The sequence below is a fragment of the Lampetra fluviatilis genome, chromosome 17 (genome assembly GCF_964198595.1).
Source record: "Lampetra fluviatilis chromosome 17, kcLamFluv1.1, whole genome shotgun sequence".
Classification (NCBI taxonomy): domain Eukaryota; kingdom Metazoa; phylum Chordata; class Hyperoartia; order Petromyzontiformes; family Petromyzontidae; genus Lampetra; species Lampetra fluviatilis.
Genome location: NC_136291.1, coordinates 9,207,150 through 9,232,513, shown reverse-complemented (window position 1 = coordinate 9,232,513; position 25,364 = coordinate 9,207,150). Strand labels below are relative to the sequence as shown.

At 42.4% G+C, this 25,364-nt stretch overlaps 1 protein-coding gene across 4 annotated transcripts in view; it reads right to left on the bottom strand.

Moving 5' to 3' along the window:
• The window catches only part of LOC144936913 (TOX high mobility group box family member 3-like), a 71,470-nt gene that overhangs the window by 6,214 nt on the left and 39,892 nt on the right, over nucleotides 1-25,364 (bottom strand). For all 4 annotated transcript variants that reach the window (XM_078864137.1, XM_078864136.1, XM_078864139.1 and 1 more), the window contains exons 3-7: nucleotides 24,345-24,581; nucleotides 19,546-19,848; nucleotides 14,230-14,460; nucleotides 13,021-13,101; nucleotides 10,192-10,989 (exon numbers count right to left, since the gene is read on the bottom strand). In XM_078864137.1, coding sequence (XP_078720263.1) covers nucleotides 10,192-10,989; nucleotides 13,021-13,101; nucleotides 14,230-14,460; nucleotides 19,546-19,848; nucleotides 24,345-24,581 — 1,650 coding nt within the window. The remainder of the gene's footprint in view (nucleotides 1-10,191; nucleotides 10,990-13,020; nucleotides 13,102-14,229; nucleotides 14,461-19,545; nucleotides 19,849-24,344; nucleotides 24,582-25,364) is intronic.

Below are 25,364 nucleotides of genomic sequence, written 5' to 3'. Positions count from 1 at the left end.
CCAGGATGGTCATGTCTATGCCTCGCTTCTCGGTGGCAGCCCCAACAGTCTGGAACGATATCCCTCTGCACATTCGCAGCATCACCTCAATCGCCTCCTTCAAGAGACACTTAAAAACTCACCTCTACAATCATGCTTTCGAGCGACTCTGAGCTTGGCTCCGCGCCTCTGAGTTGCGGCCACTACGTCTGCAAATTTGCGCGCGTTACAAATTGAACTATTATTATTATGTGACTGCTTGCTTACGCCACTGGCGGCAGGAGCCCTAGAGAGCCCCTCCAGGAGTATTTGGCCTACTCTTCCACGCTGACCAGTTATCTAAAACGAGGTGAGAGGACCCACGCTGTAACCCACCTCATGCAACCTGCCCATCGACTATTTGTTTTGTATATCCTTTGGTTACTTGTAAATAGTGTTTAATTCCAAGCTCAATTTTGAACAATAGTTACACGAGTGCGTAGAAAGATATTAAAGAGAGCAATGATTTTTTTTGTTATTCAATTTTAATAAAAAACTAATATTTCCGGGAAAATCTAAGGTAGGACTAATGCTATTAACAAGTACAAGTTTTTAATTACTAAAGAAGTTCCGGTACTCAATATAGCAACATGGCTTCTGAGGCAGAGTGTGTTTGCGTAATTGAGCAAAATTGATTTCTCCATTAGCTCCTTCCACGCTTTTGTCAATAGGTGCACATGCAGCCGTGAATATTTATCGAAGAGCGATTTCACAAGCGCAACTAAACAAAAGAATAATATAAATGAAGCTGTATGAACTAAATGCCTTTTTTTACAATCGTTAAACAATATCGGGTAAAATATATCTAATTTGTAATCCAATAATAATAGTGAATGCATCAAAGTGTCGTGAAACGTTTTCAATGAAAGTCCTACTTATGGGCAAGTTCGGGTGGTTATATCAAGTGTACACAATGCGTGCCACAAATAATATTCACTCAGCCCGTCATACTAATGCAACTGTTGTGGTTAGCAGTGCCTTAAGCAGAACAGAAGTATACTTAGAAGGAAGCTGGTTATTTGTAAATGTATCCACCAAAGCATTTTTTGACCTACGGTTTAATGCTGACATCGCTAAACAAGAGGGTAATTACACAACACATTATTGGTAAACATATTGAACTGCAAAGTAAACAACTGTGATTTTTTAAAATCTGTTCTCCGCCCCATACCTTTACAGTATTAGTCCTCCTGTATTTCTTGAAGCTAAATTACCCCCCTCCCCCCAATTTCAACATATGTACGTTGAAACGTTGAACCTCTTTCGCACCGTACATAGCTAACCGCGCTAATCGGAGGTGCAGAAAGCACTAAGAAGTTCACCGCTTACTGTCGCACTGCGTAAGGAGTTTCAACAGCGACACAAAAACACTACACACGTCCCAAATCGCAGAGAGAATAAGCGAGCCTGAAGGCCGAAATGAATGCAACTGGGGGGGGGGGGGGTGACCGTCTGATATCATACGATACATTTATAGATGTATGCGCACCGCATCTACTGTATACGTAATTGGCGAGTGTGCGTGTGCGCGCATGCACGGCTGTGCGCTAACACACAGAAACTTGGCCTGTGGGAACTTTGTTGAGGCAGAACTATTCATGCATAGCTAAGCACCATCTGGTCCTTTCTCTCTCTGGGCCCATCTGCCCACCCCAGCTGGCCCCCACGAAAAAAAAGGAAAGAAAGAAAATAATCATAATAAAAAACAGAGCCGACAGCTGCCACTAAACAAAGGAGCAAACAAAATAAAAGCGGGATTAGGCAGGGAGGGGGGTGCACACATAGGAAGGGAACAGAGAAGAGGGTTCAGTCTATCATTTAACAGCGAAAAATAGCGAGGCCCTTTGTGCTGTTGGGCCCTATTCAGATTACGGGACCTGATTGAACGTACATTATTTTTTATCTGAATTGACGACTTGAAGTAAAAAGGGTGGGATGGGAGTTTCTCTCTCCCCCCCCCAATCTCTTTCTGTCTCTCCGTAAGAGGGGGGGGGGGTGTGCTTTCTAATGGAAAAGTCCACTGCAATTTAGATTTTTATGCAATTTGCCAATTTAATTGCAAAGATGGGATGATGGCATTGGAATAATGCATTGGGCCTTGCCAAGCCGATGTAAATACACGGCGAGAAGAGGCGGTGATTAAAAACGCGCACATTGCGGAGTTATTGCTGCAGCCGAGGTGTTTCGTTTGGGGCGTTGTCACGGGACTAGGCCAATTCATACACGGGCCCTTATTGTTGCATTTTGATCTTTACAAAAGAGTCCTATTGCGTTTTACCACTGCTCTATCAGATCCTGGAGGAATTCAAAATCCCTGTGGGGTATTATAGGATTTCTTTGAATACATTAACTACATGTTTTCATGTAAAGGATCAATAGGATTAGTTGAATAGAACATCAATAAGTATTGTTTTTAATTGGACTGAATACAAAAAAAAAACAAATTAGTTTTTTACGAAGTCCAAGGCAATCCCATTATCAGATCAAAACTGTAAGGGCTGGACAAAGTACATATGTTATAAATGTTTTTATAGCCTGCATGGTATGTTTACATGTGACATGGGCATAACAATAGCAAAGAGTATTGGATGCAGAATTTATATTGTCCATAAACATTATACTTTGTTTCCCTACATAGTGACATCATTGTAAAAAAAAAAATCCACTTATTCTCTTATTTCATTGTCATCATCACACAGAGCTGACGGATATCTGGTTATCAAATCTGCGTGATGGCTGTTCTCCAGTTCTCTTTGACTGTCCTTCATGCATGTCAACACAAGCCCACATGCAGAATGTATTCCAGAGCACAGGGTATTGTGACAACACTCATGTAGTGTCTGCTTTATACAACTCTCTAACAGTACACACAGCAGCAGCAGCAGCATTCACAAAATATAGCCAGGGCATGGCTCCAGCCTGAATGGCAAAATTTAATTTAATGCAACTGATACTGCAACTCTATCAGAAACATGTGTTTAGTTGTTTTTTCTTCCCCGAAACTGTTCTAGTCCGTATGTGTCGGATCATTGACATAAATAACTGATAAAAGCGTGATGTTATTTTAGTGGCAGGATAGGTCTAGCACTCACAACATTGAATCTTAAAGGTTTTATTTGCGGGCATTGGTGCGATGTCACAACTTCACGGATCTCCAATTTCTTTTGTACACTTACCAAAGCAGTGCCATCTCTCGCAACGTGCGATGTGACCAGAGTGGTATAACTTGAAGCCCAAAAATTCCACATTTGAAAAAAAAAAAGGCAAATTCACTTGTTTTGGAATTAAACTGTCCTCGGCAAATAAGTTACCAGGTCTCATTTTGCAGACACAAAGTTAATAATTCTGATTTAATAATATTATACTGGTAATGGAATTGTATATTGTACAGATACAATCATTTCATAAGCGTACAGCTTGTGTGTTTATTAATGTTTTGTAAATTCAACAATGAAGGTTTTATGTTGCTTTCTTGGCCATGACAGCAGCAGCCGTATTTAAAGATGTTATTTAGCTTGTGCCAAACATTAAAAACAAGTCAATTGTATGCAGTCTTACAGCCTCTAAAACACATCCTCTGGAATGTGCGTATTTAACCACACGACTTTATATGAATGAAAATATATTGCTATCATTCATGTATTAAGTTGTTTTATAACGAAAAGGCAAGGCATCTTAGTGATTTTGCGTAACAAAAACCATACAAGAAACCAAAAATACGTCAGTTTGTATTGCACATTAACACATTGTAAGTTCTCACATTTTTTTATTTTGATTTAAAGCTTTCATGACTGCAGGGATTCATATTCTTGGTTCTTTCGGTAAAGTCACGTAGACGGGAAACAATAAAATAATAAAAATATAAAACATTATTGTTTCCCTTCTATGTGACTTTACCGAAAGAACCAAGAATATTTGTCTCACATTATGACTTGCTGTCCATACTGTACTGTATATGAACAGATAGTATTTTATTTACCCAGAAAAGCATAACTTAGTCAAGATGACTCTTGCGAATAGAAAAAAAAGATAATGTGATACTTGGTCAACATCAACAGATTAATAAGAAGGCATGTGTAAATATCTACGCATATAAATGCACAAAGCTGAAACAAGGCAAACAATTACTCTCAGTGTAACCGACGCCAGATTTAGTAAAATAAGATAACTGAAAATGCATCAATCAATTCATTATATCATATAAAGCAATGCCACGAGCCAGTTAGAAAGTTGCGAAATGCAATTTAAAAACTAATAGCTCAGCTGTTGTGTAAAAATGTCCCTCCACTGAGAGACCCAGGAGGCTCCAGAGAAGCCGTGACAAGTACTTTCTCTCGCTGCCGCTGCGCCAATGCCTCATTGCTCCATTGCTCAGGCCTATCCGGGGACAAAGCTGGTTTTGTCCACCGCTATTCAGATTGAGACCCTCTTTTTTTGCCTTCTCCATTCACTGTCAGGGAACACACCGCACTTGCCACCCCCTTCTCCTCCCTCCTCTCACTCCCTATACAGCCGCACATCCTCACACACAACCTCTCTCTCGCGCCTTGCTTCAGGTCCCTCCTCCTTCCCCAGCCTATTCCAAACTAATTAACTTGCTGTAGCAGACAGGTGCCTGGGAGAGAGAGAGATGCAATCTCCTTGGGTCACAATGAGAAAATTTCAAGTCAGGGATCAGCCCCTTAATTCTGTTGACCTTTTTCTTTTTGTAACTTTAAATTGTTCAGAAAACCAGCACGTTTTTGCCCATAATTGGCTGCAATATGCACGCTAACTTTTACATATATAAAATAATTGAATGTCCTTTGTTTTTTTTACTTATCAAAGCTGAAGCTATAATGTGAAAAAAAATTCCCCATATAGGTGGAGACAGAGGCTTTTTTTAGGTAATTATTCCATCTCGAATGGTGTAATGTTAATAAGAGAAGAAAAAAATCATCTATGCATTAACCCAAGTGCCCCAAATCTGATACAGTCTTTCTCATCTTGTAAAAAAAAAATGGCGAGATCGAAGTGGAGATCACGACTTGCAAACGGCCGTGGCTTGAGTGCTCGACCAGAAGTCTCTGCTGCACTTGAATCGAGCAGCTAAGGTGTCTGGGGTCAAACGATAAATGCAAGGGGGGCTAGTTAAAGTATGCTTATTTTCTCTGCAGGGTAAGATTGTAAAGTGTTTGTACAGCCAAGTTTGAGGTGCAGGAGAAATTGAGGCAGAGAATTAGGATAGGAGGGGGGGCACCTTTATTTGATCAGTTTGACTCTGGCCAAATCATCATGGCCAAAGCAGTTTCCAATTAAGGGCGCGTTCCCGTTAGCAGTGACTAGGGACCCATGGTACAATTCATCATCATTATCATCTTCATAATTGTCTGAAAACATGGGCAGTGGATGCACATGCAGTGCTCGGGTGGGTACACAAAATCTGCAACAGTTTGTACGCATTTTTGTGTACACAAAACAATAATTCCTTGAGGTAAAAAAGTCATATTTGGAATTCTTACTGGAGCCTACAGAAAAATGTGATTGTTTGAAATACACAACTATTGAATTGGAGATATCCAACGGTATCTTTTAAACGTGGATGTATAGAAAGCCGAGGACAATTTTGTCAAAAGCAAAAATCCCCAGCGAATGTTTAAAAAAAAAAGTATTCTCAAATCCATCACCTCTAAATGAACATCATGCAGGTCCACTAACCGTGCACTGGGCCAGTAGCGTGCAAGCTTCCATCAACCGTCATCACTATGACAACTACTCTGCCATTGGCTTATTGGACCTATGGGTTTGGGGGCTTCTGTCTGCCAATTTGTGATGAACGAATACAGTTATGCGGTCACTATTTGAGCGCGCGATATCACATTCAATAAAAGCTTTACTTTGGCAGAATAGCAAGTGTAAATGAGGCAGCTGAAATACAATTATAGGTAATTTATTTGCAATTCATTTTTTTTGTTGTGGGGCAGCTTCGAAATTGTATATGAATAGTTGTGAACAATGCTTGCAAACAGAAAATGACATCGTGGTCAGCGCTCTCCCCATCTCTTGCTTTTTCCATTGTGCGCCCATTGCATTTATTTTCCATAGTCCATCAAAATAAAATTACTTTTCAAATCCTTCCATGGAACTGTTTACTCTGACAACACACACATGCGTATAAAGCCACGGACTTTTTCCTGCCTTCAATCAGTTCAGGAAAACAAAATAATTAGGTTTCGTACAATAATAGAGTTTATTGTGCTAAGGATTTTGAGTGTACATCAATTTTCCTTTAACAGCTATTTAATGCACACCAATAACACGAACCTTAAAAACGTGTGGGCATCACATTAATAATGCAGCTAATGCGTTATGTCCTCAGCCTCATGTCTGCCAAAAACCTGTCCCATCGCTCATTTCTACTGAAATTCTCCCAACATGCACTGCTCTTGATACTCTATCCTTGTAAAATATAAAAAGTAGCGGGGGGGTGGAAGACGACTCCTCAGGCATTTGGCAAGACTAGTCCTTACAAATTATTCACGATGCTGAAATATTCATTATTGGTTTTTCTTTATCCCCATTTACTTTCTTGTTTGAAAAAGCCCAGCAGTGCACGCATATTCTTGTAAAATCATAATTGTTTTTTTTTTTATGAAACACCAGGAGCAAGAGGGCTTTGGTTAATGTTCAAAGAGCGCCGCCAGAGTGACGAGTGTGCTGCTAAATTGGTTTTGTTTCCCCTCTGCGTCGTCGGGGCAATAACAACTCGCCCACTCAGGGGTTCTGATCTTGCAGCTTTGTTCCCATATAAAGGGCCCCCAGACGCCCGTCAATACTGCAAATCGAACAGTTGACAATGGTGGCTTGCGCTTCCAGTTAACCAGACGACGCACTGCTGGTGTGTGCAACATGCGGGGCTGGGTTGCTTTTTGACACGGAGAATTGCCATCTTTGAGGATTTAAGTAACGGTCATATTGATGAAACATTAAGTAAAAATAAACTTGCATGTGTTTTTTTCTTTACCAGGACACGAGTATAAACACGCGTATATGTTTGCAAATTTTTATTTTTTATTAACTACACTTATAATGTGCCATTACAATGGCCTTAAAGGTGAGAAGTAGACACAACATATGCAAAAACAGATGCTGTATCAGTTTACTGGGCTGGAGGAAAACAAATCTAAGAATGTGATATGAAATAGTCGCACTGACTTAATGTTATGAGCACTATAGAGCCTTCATATGAAAGTGTGGAGGTGGAGTGATGGCCCATTGGTTAGTGCACAGTGCGCGATTGAACCCAGCTACCGGAGTTAAATTCTCATCCATGGCTAACATGAGTGATGAGTGATATCTGAACTCGCTCCTGGACTCCCTTAAAAAAACTGCATTGACCAGCGGCGCTATAAAGTATGGTCTAACAACGGCCATGACTGAAACGACATGTAGAGGCCTTCATCAAACAGTGTTGTGACAAAATGCTGCACGTTATTATGATAAGTGTAAACGTGTTTCACAATAATCCAATAGAGGTGACTGGATGGAAAATAAAAGCACAAAGTGCATTGGTTTTTAATGACCCCGCCGCACATTTATGAACCCATTCCAAACATTTTCCGACCACCTCTCATTGACGAAGGTATCAAATAAATAAACAAAGCTTTCTTGGAAGTATTAAAATGGATATTCTAAAAAAAGAGAACATTACGTTTTAATAACTGGAAGTTAAGAAGAGGCGAGGCAATGCAGATGTTAGTTCAGCCACTGGTGGCCTTATTTCATTAAATAAGATTATTAGCTTTGAAGGCACAGCGAGTACCATTGGCTGGGGAAAGGATGACAAAACTTAATCAGTGTTTAGTAAAATGAAGCTGTATTCTCTAATGGCAGACATTGATAGTGGAGATGGTTAAGAGTTGCGAGGTGTGTACGTAATTAAGAAATGAATGAATACGTGTTTGAGATATCTTGCAGAATGAATGAGCTTTCAGAGAAATAGTTAACATTGCATATTTGTTTTAGTAATTACCTAAGCCATGTATTGAGAATTTGGTATTAATTTACATTTCACATCCGTAGGTTAATAATGGCAAAAAGATATTGAAATACAAAGTTGATGATGCACATCTGGAAGGTAAATGAGCCTGGTTAAAACCACACATTTAATCATGAAAAACTTTCTAAACATGTTTCGTTTAAGAAAAAGTTAAGGACAATTTAACATATATTTTTGTTAAGTGAAGCAAAGTGCGCACATAACACGCAATTATTTACTCCAGCAAGCTGCAGGGAGCTTACCTTCAGAGCGATTTAATATTATTTGCTTTTAATAAAATGTAACCACAATGGATTTATTTAGTAGACAAATCTCCAATATTTGCGAGGACAGATCAACTGGCCGAATATCCCACTGCTAAGCGGCTCACTATATTGCAATGCACTTACCATGTTTTTGTATCGGAACAACCAACCAAGGGCTCCATTATTGCTTTGGTGGCTGACAAATCACAGAGGACACTAATCATATAGAAACACAGCCAGGTCTCCCTTGCAAAAGAGCTTTAATGTCTCAATGGGCTCACAGCTGCTAAAGTAAATGCTACCAAACGGAGCCTGACCTTCTGCAGGCATTTCATTGGTGAAGCATATTGCCTTGTGCTTGTCATTCTTCCTTCGTTGCGACGTAGTCAAGCAAAAACAAATTAAGTGGTAAATCATGAGGTCCAATCAAATACATTAATATTTGCCAGGAACACGTGGGTAAACTCCAAGCCAGGAAGTGATAGCTGTTAATTTGTTTAGTAATTTGCCTGTGGGTATTTTCGAGCTGTGGGATTTGGGCTCTAATACTGGTGGTAGCCGAGGTTCTCTGCACGTTGGAGCAATGTCACAAGTTGTTTGAATATACATCAATTGTATGGTGGCTACTGGCTACCCAGGGAAAATAAACTGTCCCCTCTGTAACGCATGGCTTTGCGGTGTGTTGGCCACCAATGCATTCAGCCAACTTGGATATAAATAGTTATAAATTAGTTCACAAAATCCTGCTGACCACCAGGCCACGCACACTGCCGCGTAAAAAATATATACCATAAATAAATCCACAAAAGCAGGATCGATGGGGCATTAATAATTAAGCGGGACAGCACTTAAAACACCGCTGCGTAGAACATTCTGCTCATAATGCAACGCACATTGGGGTTCAATCGTTTCCAAATGCGCAGACATCAGCGCTGTCGGTGCGGCAGTGGGGTGTACAGTACGCGCCGTGACAGCTGCTGCTGCGCGACACTGCGTCTGAGCCCAGGCAGGGATCACCGTCTGCGTGACGGCTCTGCAGTGCAAAGTGATTGCTCGTGAATTATCTATGTGGATTAAATTGTTTTAACTGTGCGCATGCTTTTGTGTATGCTATCTTATCTCCCGTAATCACAAATGGGATTGTACGAAGGCACGATGTATAATTTTGCACCGCAGTGAAAAAAAAACGTGCACATTCGTAATTGCTGTACGTTTAAATTGACCCGTATGTGCAAACAAATACTGTAAATATTTGCATTCTTGACTCTGCTCCTAAAAATAAGAATTCTACAAAGCATACACATGTTCAATTGACATATTATAAAACAATGACTTGTGGCTTGGTATCCAATGTTGTGTTTATAAAACAACACTTCCATTACATTCAAATTTCAAATCGAGTTACAATTCGCTTGCACTGCCACGATGAGGAAATTTCCATTCAGTGCATTCACTTCCTGCAATCTGACCTCCTTCCGTCACTACATCCTGGGTCAGGAGGACACTACAAGTTCAACGTACATATACGTACGCTAGTACCCGTTTCCATTGACACATCAGAGCCCAAGCCAGCGCTGCGCCCTCACGGTATGGGTGGTTTTCCACAAGGCATTTGCCATACTGTGCCGGAACCAAGCCACGACACATCGGCCTCACAAGACACCCACATCCTGCTCCAGGGTTAAGCAGGCCCAGGAGCCAGGCCAAATAACGCATTCATTGCATGCGATATCAGTCAATGCACCGCGAGCACACGGCTACGCCGCATCATCGACACGCGCCTCGACTGGTTCAACTATGTGCGACGTCAGCGGCACGGCCGCGATGGCTCGGCACCACTCCGGCACAGCTCACTCGTACGGTGGAAAAGAGGTTCTAGAGGACACCCACCTGTATAGACTGCTGGTCTGGCCCAATTGGCTCACAGTGCAGCTGTGGCTGCGGCTGCTGCTGCTGCCCGCCCATCGGGTGGTGCTGGGGCGGCCCGGGTGGTGGCTGAGCGAAACTGTGAGGTGACTGGATGGGGCTGCCCATCATCTGCTGCCCGAACACCATCATGTGCTGGCCCTGCGGCTGCGGCGGCTGGGGCTGCCCCTGAGGCTGAGAGTGCGGCGGCTGGGGCTCCTGCGGTTGTCCCATCAGGGCTTGCTGTGCTGCCGCGTGCTGCATGTGCTGCTGCTGTTGCTGCTGGGGTGTGGGCATCCCCATGGGCGGGCCCTGCGCTGGGTGCAGGCGCTGCATGGGCATGCCGTGGGGTGGCACCATCGCCTGGCCCGGCGTCATCATCTGCGTGGGCATGCCGTGCGGCGAGTGGTGATGGTGCTGGTGAGGGTGTGGGTGGTGGTGTGGGCGAGGGGGGCTCATCCTCATTGGCCGGGGCGACATCACCATCCCGACGGGCGTCGGCTGTGGCTGCTGTTGCTGCTGTTGTTGCTGTTGTTGCTGTTGCTGCTGTTGCTGCTGTTGTTGCTGTTGTTGCTGTTGCTGCTGCTGTTGCTGCTGCTGCTGTTGCGGAGGTTGTCCCTGGTTCCCCTGCGGCTTGGGTGCGATGGTCCTGGGGATGGGCTGCAGCTGGGAGGCCATGCCCGGAGATTGTTGTGACATTGGGAAGGAGGACGACATGTTGACCTGCGATATGCCGCCCTGCGTGACGCGTGGAGGCTGGGTGTCGCCTGGGTCGGGGTAGGACTGCCAAAAGGGAAGACGAAGGAAGGGACAGCGCAAAGGAACGTTGTACGGGGATTTGTGCACAGTTGTCACTGCCAGTGCGGCAAAACAGGGAAAGAATACAATAACATGATGAAGACGGGGAAAAATAAATATATATACGAATGTAGCAACGGTTTTACGATTAGAATATACCATAGCTTGAATTGATGTGTGCCAGGATTTCGGTCATGAGGTCATGGGTTAAAATCCTTTCTGGGGTCAACTTAACCCCAACACCATACTGTAATCTGGAACCCCCCCCCCCACAGAGCACCGATAGAGATGAGCTTGTTAGAATACCGTCATAATGGCTTTAATTTCATTTTATATATTTTAGGCCTGATATTAGAGCTGAAAAGAAAATGAGCTATTTAATGTTGAAAATAAATATACCTTGAAAACTCTATTAGACTCAAATCCTGATGACGTATAAGATGGTAAAAAATAACAGGCAAATTCAATCACTTCATGATTACAGGTCACAAAAAAACATTATAATATGTCAGTTGTAATAGAGGATAGTTGGCAAGATTCAGGAATTGTAGTGTAGATTAACTATTTTTTTGAAATCCATCACCTGTTAATGATATTTAAAAGAAAATTGGCCACGTTTAAGAGGGTGCCGTATAAAGAATGTTTTGTTTGCGGGCTTTTAAAATGGTTGCACGTTAAAAAACATTTAGCTTTTATTGCGAAAAGCAACGGCAATCTGCATATTAATGGAGCTGAAAGTAATAAAGGGAATTCGGCGAAAATGCTTACGCGTTTGTTTGCCTTCACACGACTGTGGCAAGTGCTGAACACGGTGACATTTAAAAGCAACTTGAAATGTAAATTTCACTCGGGAGTGCGTACGAACGAGAGGGTGCACGCACGCGGCGTATACGAAGAGTCTGCCAAAATGTTGAGAGCGAGACGTTAAACGTATACACACGCTCGCAGTTATGATGGTGTAATTATGTTTTAATTCCATAACCCTTAACATCAGTGTAATTAAATTATTACATTATTTGTGTTCATGACTGCGTGCATTTGCACTAATGTTTTAAACTTGTATTTGCGAAAAATTAAGCACGGAAATCGAATTTTTATAAATAGATGATAATTATTTAAATATATATTATCCTTAATTTACCCGGGATAGTCTCATGAGTATTTAAGACACTTTTTTAAAGAAGATCCTGCTTCAGATGTTCAGTCAACTTCTTTCAGAGTATTTTTTTGCATGTGGGATGAATCAGGAACAGCAGAGAATACCCATGCACGCGAGGAGATAGCAGTCAAAAAATATAAATAGACAGCTCAGCAACCTACTTGCTGTACAGCCTTCTATGAGCTACCCTGAAATAAATGCAACATCTGCCTTAAATGGACCGCAAAAAGGGATGGTGTAATTGGTCAGCTAATGCTGCCTTAGTGCATTAGTAGCCAGTGCAAGATGACTGCGCCTTAATGGGGTTAAACAGGTAGATAAAGAAAGTCAAGGACAAAGCCTTGGAGAAAATACACCTGCATGCTGGCATTAACACAGATTAAAATAAAAATTTAGGATTACCGATTATGATGACACATTGTCATGCAGTTCCACCTGCGCCCGTATGTTAATTGTACGCTATACTCTTTGTTTTTTTCAGTAAAGTCATGTAGCTAAAAAATATAAAATAAAATAAAAACAAATAAATTTATTTTATATTTTTTACCTACGTGACTTTACAAAAAAAAACAAAGAGTATGGATCCTTGCAGTCACGAAAACTTCAAATCTATAATTAATTGTACACTCTTTGTTGCAAAAAAAATATTATTTGATGTAACATTAAAAAAATAACAGTTTTGTGGTACAAACTGGTTGTGGTTTTGTGATGAAGGAAAAACGAAGTAGGTGGGATTTTATTATTATTTATTTCTCCTCTCCCTCTCCAAGAAGGTTTGTTCTTGTAGTCCAGGTATGTTAAGTGGTGCTTGCAGGCTGAATGGAGCGCTTGAAGCGTTGATAGGGGGAACATCTTACCTTGGAAACTAAGCTGGCTCGGTATGCTGCAAGCTGCTTCAGGTACTCCTTTTTAGCTGCTTCAGTTCTTCGTTTATATGCCTAAGAAAACACATTCGAATGCACTGGCTTTACATCATGAAATACATGTGCACAATCTTGCACACACACACACACACATACTCGAATCTCAGGATTGCAGAGTGAAAGCTTAACTCACACTCGCATTGAGGACAAGCCCATCGTGGCAGGGAAAAAGCTTAATGCTGGTTAAGTTACAATACATTTGAATTATTGACATGATATTTAAATAAGTAAAAATATTATTGTAAGTCATGCTATACAATAAGTAACGCGTTTTCTTGTCTACGCCTACATGGATGTTTAGCAGAAACACGGTTGGCTACGTACGGTGCGAAATGAGTTCAACGTACATGTGTACATTAGGGGCGCGCACACCCTTTGTGAATCGAGTTCGATTCCTGGACACGAGTTTCATTTGTGGCCATGGCCGACATAAGTGCTCACCGCACTGCCCAGCATGCTGAAGTATGGTCAAGCAACCCCCACGGACTGACGCTGCATGAGGGAGGCATTTATCCAGCAGAGGATTGGCAAAGGGCTGCAACTGTTATTTTAACGGTGATATATATGTGCGCGTACCGCAATAGACGTTGTGTGAATGTCACGAGATGTGGTTACATTTCTGCGAGGTTGTAATATGCCACGCAGTTCATTGCGTGTACAGCTGTATTTTAGATGGTGGTTGGAATGACATGTATTGATGTAAAATTGTATTCCAAGGAAAACATTACATTCCTGTATATTTCATGCACAGGACTTTCTTAGGCCCCAACATGCCCCCTCTTTATATCAGCTTCATGCCACATGTTGACGTTCAAGGGCACAGCCGAATTCATGTGTTCGCAGAAAAGGCAGTTTGCGCTAGCATTTGGCAGGATCACAGAAAAATGACTGCTAAATCGAGGGAAAATGTGGCCATCTTTTGCACTAAGAGGCAACGGGGCAACAGAGAGCTTTCCTGCAACACACACGTCAGGGACCAGAGCACTGGACGCACAACGATTTGCGATTTTTGTTGTTGTTGTCGTTGTTGCACGCACAACAAGACAGCGTCTACCGTGCGCGCACACGGGGGCGGTGCAACTCCAAGTGCCATGCCCGCATTAACGCGGCGCGCGGGGAATTACAAAAGCGACGCTCGCCGACCTGTTTCTGCTCCTCTCCTAGGCCGTCCCACATGGAGGCCACGATCTTGGAGACCTCTCCGAACGTGGCGCTCGGGTTCTGCCCCTTGATGGCCGCCTGCGTGTCGCGGAAGAAGAGCGCATAGGCCGACACGGGCTTCTGGGGCTCGTTGGGGTCCTTCTTCTTTTTCTTCTTGGGCATCTTGGGCTTCTTGAGCACGGAGTCGGGAGCAGGCCGCTTCTCTCCGCCATTCTGCACGCACACACAGGCGATCACAGTCAGCGCCGCCGCCAATGCGCACCGGCAAGGAACGCCGCCCCAACGAAGACTAATCTTTTTTTTATTGTTAGTATTGCAGAGGCTACGCCTCCACCATTGAAACAAAGTTTTATTGGTCATTGGTGGCGATAGCATTATTGTGGGTGTTTTTTTATGACAACAAGAGATCTAAAATTACACGATTAAAATAAGAAACAACATGTAATTGAGTTTATATAACAGTTCTAATTGCATCGGAATTGTGTGGAATATAATATAAATGCAAAAACATTTTAATTACAAATGTGTGTGCAATCAACGAACTAATCACAGTGACGCTCAATGACTCAATTCACGCGGTGAAATTTTTTCCGACAAATTTCCCAACAAAGTGCATTCATCGAGCCAATTACAATGCAGCTAATGTATCGGGAAATGTGAGTGTTAAACTGTTCTTCATGAACCTTGCCAGTCAATGACCAAAGTTGACAAGTTGCAAACAGAGTTTACATTTCTTCATACGCATTAATTTCTTAATTAGGTTACACCTCAAATAACCAAAGAGCACGACGCAATATGCCATCTCAGCTCTTTGGCTTTGCCAGAAGCACAGCAACAATTGCATGAACTGTAGTGAGGAGATCCCATTTTTATACAGTTGTATATATTTAAAGAAGAAAAAAATAACAAGAATAAATAATGTCAGGTCTTTTGGTGGGCCACGATTCAGAGCACACGAGTTATTCTGAGGCTGCAGTGACCCTTGGATTAGCGCAGCGGCTCCTGCGCGCTTTAAAAAGCTAAAATGGGATGCTCTATTTTTAAGCCACATATCCACAACGATTACAATGGGGCACGGCTTGTGCCATGCTAATCAATGTACGCACTTGTGCGTGTGCCAACAAACGTCATTAAACCCTTCAGCCACCCCCCTTAGGACAAATGTACCACCTTGACAATGCAGTGCCCATCTCTCTTGCCTGCTCCCTGCCCTGTCTAATTTGTTATTCAATTAAGGCCTCGGTTCAGCGACGTTACTAATTTCTGAACATACCAGCCAGATGCCCTTCATTTATCTTTTAAGGATAACATACCGCTCGTTCATCGTCTTTTGCACGCCAAAAAACGTCAAAGCCTCTCTCTGCTCAAACGAGCAAGGGTCATTGCTCATTTCAGGTGGTGGAAATTCTAGATTGTCATGACAAGGCCAATCTTTCCGTAGGATGAACCACTGCTGACTTCCCACAAAGTGGTACCCATTGCATTAAGTGGTACCCCTGTGTTGAGACTTCTAACCAGCAGGGCTGTGAGGTGATCAGTAGATGGCAGTACAGCTAATACATTATTGTACCGACTTAACTATACTGATTTTTGAGTATTTCCACGAGTATGTGTTATTTTTCTCTAAATGTCAGCTTCATGCCACATGCAATAATACCGATTCAGGAATTGTACAAACAGCCCAATGCATGGTCCTCTAGAAATGAGCCTCAAACCTAATTGAGGCTTTTATGAATAAACAAAGTATTATTATTCTTTGTTATTATTCATCTTGTTTGTAGGTACAAGCCTGGTTGTATACTTGATTCTGATCTCATGAGAAGTCAATAGGAAACCCAGCCCTGGTGTATATATCACAGCAGATGGTGAAACAGCTTGTCCTATCGTCTCATGGACACTAACACCATGGCAGAACTCCTCGTTTAGTGTCAGAATATTGTGTATAGGTTTCAAGGCCAAGCTAAGCACATGACTCTCTTCAGTCACGGGGTTTCTTTAAGAAGCAAACAGGGCCCTTCTTATAAACGTGATTTATGTAACGCCAACAAGGTTGCTCTGTATGAAGACGCGCTCGTGTATAAAGAGGAGCTTAATAGACCTACTTTGGATAATGTTATCCAACAAAAACAAACAGAGCACAGCCTTGTAAATGACTCGCAAGAAGTAACTGAATAGAACCACCCAGAGAGACAGGGAAACAGACCGAATAACTGAACAATTAAAGCGACTGTAAACATACGGAATGCTTTCCCACAAATATAAATGGCCTGCCACAGTCATACTTCACATCTTGTCGGTTTTGAATGAGAAGTGGGGGTTCGTTTTGACCGCATGTGCTGGACACCAGTCAATCTTTCGACATCGTCCAGAGCTCCTCCTTTATACCCTTTGGTTTTTTGTTGGTAAAGTCACGTAGGTAAAAAATGTATATTAATTATATCACGACGTTTCGGGCACAACACAAGCGTCCTTCTTCAGGTGGGGACAACTAAGCGAAAGCACACCGCTAAGTTCGCTAAGTTATCCCCAACGCTTAAGCGGTGTGCTTTCGCTCCAGTTGTCCCCAGCTGAAGAAGGACACTTGTGTTGCGCCCGAAACGTCGTGATTTAATTAATTTCAATTTTTTACCTACGTGACTTTACCGAAAAAACCAAAGAGTATGAATCCTTGCAGTCACGAAAACTTCAAATCTAGAGCTCCTCCTTTCATTTTTGAGCAGAACAATGACACCCCACCGGATTCAATTCGGTTGACAAGCTCACGATAGACGCATCAAATTGTTGCAATAATTTGTCATTCACGCCGCGTGTGTTGATTGTGGTGAGCTCACGTGAACCTCGCGACTTCTCCGAGGTGTGCATACAATGTAATTGCAACCAAGAAGTGGAACAAACCACGGTCGCGATATGGAATCGTGACGACTCGTAAAATTGGCGAGGGAGGGAGGTGAATCATTGCAGGCCTAATGTAGGTTCATGGAAATTTGGCCAATGTGGAAAGATGGATGTGGAAAATAAAATGAGCAAATGTATGAATCCCTACGTCCATCCAGAAAACAGGACTGTTTGCGAGCGTCTATTAAAGCCGGCATGGTATTTATAGGAGTGATGTGGTCTGCAATACCACTCATGTCTGGCTGCCTTTGTCTTCTGCAGAGTCGATGCAAACCTCACCCCACACACGAAGTACTCGATTTAGGCCAAATCAACCCTTGAGGAGACCCAGGCTGCATTTGGATACCAATTACCACTGGTGTTGTATATGGCCTAGAATCTAACCTGTGGCAGAAGCTGAGACATCCCACAGGATTACACCACCAATCACACTTAGACTTAGAGGTTCCTGGTATATGCATTTGCACACATATGTGAATATTCACACTGGCGGAGTGAGTTTTAGATGTCAGGGCTTGTTTAGACATTGAGAAAAATATTTTCGGGAAACAAAGTGAATTAAGCTTCAGGGGAGACTCGCCGTATTTAAAATCATGAAGGGGTCAAAGCAGCCAAATTGTAGAAATGAAATGGGGATCATTTCGACGAGATTTCTATCTCCATTGTTTTTTTTATTATTATGCCACAGGCTTACAACGCGTGACATCTGTACACCACACGTAAGACAGTGGCTCAGGTTGTTTTTTTCCGAAGTGGTTGGGCTTAGATCCTATTGCACCAGCAATCAAATCAGAGGTTAGCTGGTTCAGGCTCTCAGCTCATGCACAATGATCATGTGCGTCGGGAACAGAACAAACACGTGTGTTATCTGCCTTGCCACTGCACGTTAAGCATCTTCATTAGTCCCGGCGAACGTATATACCGTGGTCAGGTGCAATACTCGCTCCAAGCAGGGGCATTTTCACAGAATAATAATCATCTAAAGCTTTGCCCTGTAAACAACACCGCATGCATGTTGACGGAGCAATGGCAAATTCGAGCACGTGTGACTACCGGAGGAAACACACAGCGGATAGAGAAATGAGATATAGCAGCATTCATGAAAGGACAATCTGATCATTTTGGCAATGCGAGATTGAAAACAACTATCTATGGTCAACAGCAGCCTATTTCTTGTGAATAATGACTTGGGGTTATTTTCATCCATGACAACTGATAAAACAACCCCAGGTTTCATTATTACAGACCAGGTGGGCTGCCACTTCACTAAATGGCCAATCTACAAGACTGTGCCTTGCTGCCGATGATTTGGTTGTATTATCAACTGCGCTCCAGCACAATGGGTACATCATCAGAGTGTGCTCGTGTAATCATCGTGCTGTGGCCTAATTGGCATGTCATCCTGTGGGTCACTGGCCATTTTCTTATTCCAAAACCTGGCTTCGCAACCCATTCAAAGCAAGAACTCAAGACGTTATGCCTCCATTTTTCAAATACAGTTCCGTTACGATGCAAGCATTGTATCTTTATCTATCAGAATATACGATTAGAAAAGAAAGTTTCTCCCTTTCACATTCTTGGATGCAAACTTAGCTAGAGATGGGCACTGCAGTGCTTGACAACATCCCAGCAGCTCATCATTTCAAGGCCCAGGTTGGATTTAAACCAAGCCCTTTACTTATGGCCAGTATACCAATCACTGTTGTTCTCCCCAGTGTGCTCTGCATCCAATATTCCTCCGGTCAACGGTTTTAATTTTGTCAAAATAACATGCAAAAGGTGTGCCCACAAACAGCAGGAAGGCCCGACTCCCATCGTGCCTTGCGTGCATATCATGTCGCTACCACATTCGCATGAACAATGCTCTCGACCTTGTTTCCAGCCTATACACACACACACATTTGCCTTCCCGTTTCGACAGGCCTTCTCATCGTCTACAGAAAGTGTGGGCTTTCGCGTTGATGTTGTTGCCATCGTTCTCATCACTGTATTCATTGGATTTGTTGACAAGGCAGCCTCAAAATTAGATCACTGTTTATTAACCAGTGTGGCACATCCGATGCCTTTTCTAAACTAAACTATTATACGAATGTTGTATTTTATTTTACCAGGTAAGGCCGACTGAGCTATATAGCTCTTTTTCAGAATAGACCTGGCCACAAATGATAGCTCAATGAAGTGGCTCATGACGTGGAGATGTATAGCAGCCAAATGCTCTAAACACATATTTCTAAATGTGGAGGGGAAAAACCGGAGGACCCGGAGAAAAAAACCACGCAACCATGGGGAGAGGGGACACGTAAACTCCAAATATACAGCAGGCGTGAGGGTCAGAATTGAACCCACGACCTCCTGTATACCAGGCGAGGCAGTTAACATCTCGCGACCGTGGTGCTCACTTACCCGAGCCGCATCGTCCGCCTCCTCGTCATTAGCCGAGCTGGTCGGAGACGGCGTGGCAGACTTGCTTCCGGGAGGTGAGGGTGAGCCGTACGGTAGCCCCGCCATGCCAGCGCCACCACCGCCGCCGCCGCCTCCCCCGGCCCCAATAGCCCCCAGGCCCAGGTGGGACTGGTTGATGGTGGTGAGCTGCCCGTGTGGTGGCAGCATGGACCCTGGCTGGCCCAGGCCGCCCATGGGAATCATGTGAGGGAAGCCCAGGTGAGGGTCGTGCCCAAAGAACGCTGGGTTAGCTTGAGCCATTGCCTAAGGGGTAGCAGCCGCACACACACACGCGCAACGCCCGTTAGCGGACTGCCTTCAGCAGGTTCCACTGAAATCATTAACAGGAAACACTCAAAGTAAATGTCACTCGCCCGATCATCCTGAACCAAGATGGAAACTGCACAGAATCGTAAAACATCGTCGACACCATTTGCAGCACTAGAAGCATCATAAGATGACATTTTAAATTATCTGTGAGATAAAGGATTTCAGTTTTGATATTGAACATCATTATTGTTATCAGCAACAGCACTAGGGGCATTATCTGCAGCTATTGTCCACAATATAATTATAGGGTCACATTTTTTGTTATCATATGAAGTTTCCCATAATCGTAACCATCCATTGTCTATCCACTGCTGGATGAAGGCCTCTCCATGCTGGTATCATTGAGCTCTACGAGTGGCATTTGTAGACATTGCAAGCAGGTGGCCCTGTTATTCATGCAATTGACTCACAATTGGAAGGTCGCGAGTTCAAATCCCGGTTGGGGGTCGATGCACCCCACAATCCCTCCAGGGTCAATAGAATGAGCACCACTTAAATGGAAGTGAATGGTGGGTCTCATTTGAAGAGACAATGCCCCCCCCCCCACCATAGGAATATGGAATCCTCACCACTTGCTCAGAGCCCGCCAAAGTAGAGGAGCACCTCTTCATTAAATTTCGATTTAAAGCTTTCGTGACTGCAGGGATTCATCTTCTTGGTTCTTTCGGTAAAGTCACGTAGAATGGAAATAATAAAATAATAAAAATAAAACATAATAAAATAATTCTCACGACGTTTTGGCCAGAGTCTTATTGACAGACCTGTTCTTCACCTGAGGACGGCTGCTTGCGTTGTGGCCGAAACGTCGTTAGAATTATTTTATTATGCTTTATTTTTATTATTTTATTATTTCCATTCTACGTGACTTTACCGAAAGAACCAAGAAGACACCTCTTCATTGTTTGTTTAAGCAGAGAACACAATTCACATGTTGAAAAGAACTCTATTCGTAATTAGTGTAATGTCATTACTTTATATTCAATTGCTGGACATGATTTTTCTTTTGATCTTCTTCCAGTTAAATTGTTTCTAAATCCCAAATGTGTGTGTATATACAGTACCGCACTGTACCGTAACGTATATACTGATGGATACCTTCTACGGTGCAAATGTAATGCAATCTTCCTTTTCTAGTTTCTCTAAAATGGCATTTATTACGATCAATCAGAATTATCCACCCCCCCCCCCAAGTCTATTGCCCTCATTATTCAGTGACCACCTGCCACCTTATAGCGACACCTCTACCCCCCCCCCACCCAAAAAAAGTGCCAGCTCTCAATTCAGTAAATTGACCTACAGTTTTAATAATGCCATAATACAAACATTGTATATTAAATGAGGGCAAAAAGGACCTTAAGAAATGGCTTATTAAAGCGCCGAATTTTGGTTGAGTAAGGAATTCTGTTTTAAACATTTGGCCTTTTATAAATCGGGCACATCATTACCGTAAGCCTCTCATAATCCAACGGCATCATTACTGCGAGTGTGCTGCGCTTAAATGAGAGCTAGTGTGCAAGCCAGAAGCAGTGTCCATGCTTAGCCAGTATTGATACCCGGTATATCAGCAAAAAAAATCCAATATCCACTTAAACCCATTTCATTTAGCAGCAAAACAATGCTTCCAGATTTACTTTCAGTGATGTAATGCTTGCATCGTGACATGGACAACTTTGTGAACACATTTAATATATCTCATTGAAACCCTATCAGCTAAAGTATTTCTTTGCTGGCAAGAAGCTAATTCGTTAGCTGTAACGCCCACTGCCAGAAGAAAAGCCCTATCTTACAAATAAAAAAAACATGTTATTGGACCCTGTATGAAATGTAAACAATTTCAAGAGAAATCCTCAAGGAATCCTTCAAGAATTTACAAAACCAACAAGATCTCATAAGGGCTTTTATGAAACCCTAATGGATATTTATGTTAAAGGATAACTATTGAGTAATGCTGACATGGAAAATTCCTACAGGATTAAATGTGGCATTTTAAATGCCACGCAAGGTTTATTTTGTATTTCTTGTCATGGTCCAACCAGTGAAACACACCATTAAAAAAAAGGAATCCTGTGTATTTCGTTCTTTCATTCTTACAGTTACATTTTTACATTCACCAACATGTTTTATATTCTCCTCTTTGATAATTTAACCTGAGTATTCAATTAGGGAAAAAACAGATGTAAGTGCGCACGCAAGGTAACGTCATGGCGTTCTTTGTTAGAGCAGGTACAGAATGAATCATTGAAATGTCACAGACGTCACTGCCATCTATATTTAGGCATTTTAAGTAAGATGGCTTGCATCTCAAAGCCTTCAGCTGAAAGCTGACCCCAAAGCAATTACTGTAAAACTCATTTAATCTCTAAAAATCCCTCGCAGTACATTACTTTTGGATTGATTTTCCACTACGCCACAGCTCTAATGCCAAATGCATCAATATGTGCTGTTGTCATGCCAATTAACAGAATAAGAAAAAAAAATTCACCTAATTCGTGTGAAGAAAACATGTCTTTGAAAATAACGAAAACATTCGCCCCCTTCGAGTTAATTTGTGCGAACCGAAATAGCTTCAGTCCGAAACCTCATTCAAATTTGTCCAGAAATAACGCAATTCAGTCAGGATCAGGAAGATGGTGGGGTCAATAAGGAAAGAGAGAGGGAGAAAGAACAGCGGGGGGATTTAAAATGGCCGCCCGTTACTGTGTCAACATTTGTGCTGGAGAAGCCGTTCATTTGAGAGCAGATTTAAATCGCGCGCATATGAATAGGCCAGTGTGTGACTATTGAAATGGTTTTAAGTCAATATCATTTTGCCTCAATTACGGTATTACACCATCGTCAAAATGTACGGCAACAAAAAAATAATGCAGCACGGTGTTGTTAGCTCCATAAACACGCGAGTAGTCTGAGATGGTCGATAAAAAAGTAAAACGTGCACATTACATAAATATAAGCCATTGCTGGCAGAATTTCCCCAATTGAAAAGAATGAGCCCATTTTCTGTTCCGTCTTAAATTCACCATTTAACGGCACACACAGAGGTTTTGTGACGCGTTCGTGGGGACAAGCCGCTGTAAAATACATCACCTTACAAAGGGGACGTTAAAGTCGGCCGAGATGTAAATGAGAGAAGAGACGATGGTAGCCTTGGAATTATTTGAACGAGTCTTTTACCAGGTTTTATTACAGTTGGCAAAATTGTGTTTAAAAATAATCCTCATTAAGATGTGTGGCTTTTTGCAAAGTAATGACTCAAGGTTGATCATAGTGATATTTAATGGAAAAAAATCAAGCCCTGTAAATTTTAACAAGGGAAATATTTGCACAAACATACGTGTAATGGAAACACAACCATGAATTGCAGTTTTTTTGTTCACACGTGATTCACTTTAAGTTTACAATGCATGTTGCCACAGCCTTGGCAGTCACAGATAAATGTTGCAGTCAAAAGTGGTTATGTAAATGTTGCTAAACCTTCAACAAACAGAGGCTGCCAAATGGTGCTTTTTCAACTGTAATGGTACATATCATGCCGGCTCAAAAGAACCTGCCCGACAGGTTTCCGTTGCGTAGATCTCGATGACCTGCGCTAAATCTGCAATTTAAAAAATGGGCACGATAGCTCTTTGCATTGCTCAGTATACAGGAGAAACAGGTGAGGTTTTTTTTTTTGGGGGGGCGGGGTGCAAAAAGTTGATGAGAGGCACAAACACCCTTGGAGATTCCGGCGTCACCTTGGGGTGATTTAGGCCAACGGGCGTAACCTTGGTATGCATCACCGGCTCACAGATGCCACGAGGATGTGAACCCTCAGGGCTTCTTTGCATGGTCGGCTACTGGGACAGTGACAATGTGGGTAAACAAGGCTTGACCTTCCCCTGTGACCTGTCACTGCTGTCAAAGGCAATTGCTAATGATTTCTGAGCACATGAGCGTGCACATATTCTAAACAGGGGGCTTTTAATGACGAGAGTAACAGCCAGGCCCTGTGACCAGGGCAAAGCCCAGTGCAGCCCATCGCAGAACCTTGAGAGCAGTGGCGGTTATTCATGTGGTTAGTATTGATCATCGTTTATAGATAATAATCATGATCTTTATTCAAATATATAAATAATGCCATGTAACGGTGGCACGGTGATGAGCGCACTGCACTGTGAACCCAGTAACGCGAGTTACATTCCTGACCACGTTTAATATCAGTCGGATGTGATATCTGAACCAGTACTGGACACCCGTTTGCTAACCAAACTTGATCAGCATGGTAAAATATGACAAACATATATGGCCTAAATAGTATTTAGTGCAATAAGTTAGAAAAAACGTTGTGATACTTGGAAGTGGCAGCAGTATGTCTTAATGCATTAAATTGTGTACGTGCATGAGTGCATGCATGAAGATGGATATGTGCTTAAGGCGTTGCGTTTACAACTCACCATGCCATTCATGTGACCTCCCATCATGCCTCGGGAAACAGTGATGGCCGGCAGGTCCAGATTTTGTGGTGGGAAATGTGGCACATACTGTCCCCCCTGTGGTGGAATAGTATCTTCCAGCCCATGATACCGCACCACAGAATCATCCAGAATCAATCCAGAAGGATCCATTTCATTGAGGGGGTTGATAGGTGGGATTTCGAACTCTTCATCGCCGAGGCTTGGCGTGTGAAATGTCTGTGGGTGACAAACAGGAACCGTCAAATGTTATTAACTGTGCAAAAGTATCACTGTGAATGTAAAAAAATCGAACAATAAAATGGATCTAATATTTATCTACAGACAGACACACATTTAAACATTTGAATGCTCTGCTTCACAAAATTATGGACATGTGGCTTCAATACACTCAAGGTCACAAATGCTCTCTTTTAATATATCAGTTGTTCACAGTTGGTAGTACAGATCAAATAGAGAACACATGTCTGACGTGTCATTTCTCACTAGGCTGCTACAATACAAGCTAGAAAATCGTCTTTTGTACATCTCTTCACTTCAAAGTCAAAAATGTCATCTATCTACATTGGACAATAACACACAAGACTGGAAATTTTTGAAATTTGAAGAGGGCAAAGTTGAACATGAGATTAAAGAAATAAAATAAAATATTGAGCAAGGATTTCTTTTTTTTCAAGGGTTGGCTACAAAAAAACATGGGCGTGAAATCATTAAAACTGAAAATACACAGTCTCTCACATAGAACATCAAACGCATTGGTGGGATATCAAAGATCAGCATTCAAAAGACTGGCACTGATATTGCATCCTGTGAAGTTGAGACTGCTCTTTTAAATCATAAATAACCAGTGATGGCTCTCTGGGAGGGGAACAGGATTTATTAACTACAGAAAGGGGAAAAAATCCAAACCAACACTTTAAAGCTTGTGCCTGCACTTTATTAAAATGCAGATGAAAGACAGAGTGCTTTGATTATTAAGGCAATGCATGTCTTGTCGGCGCA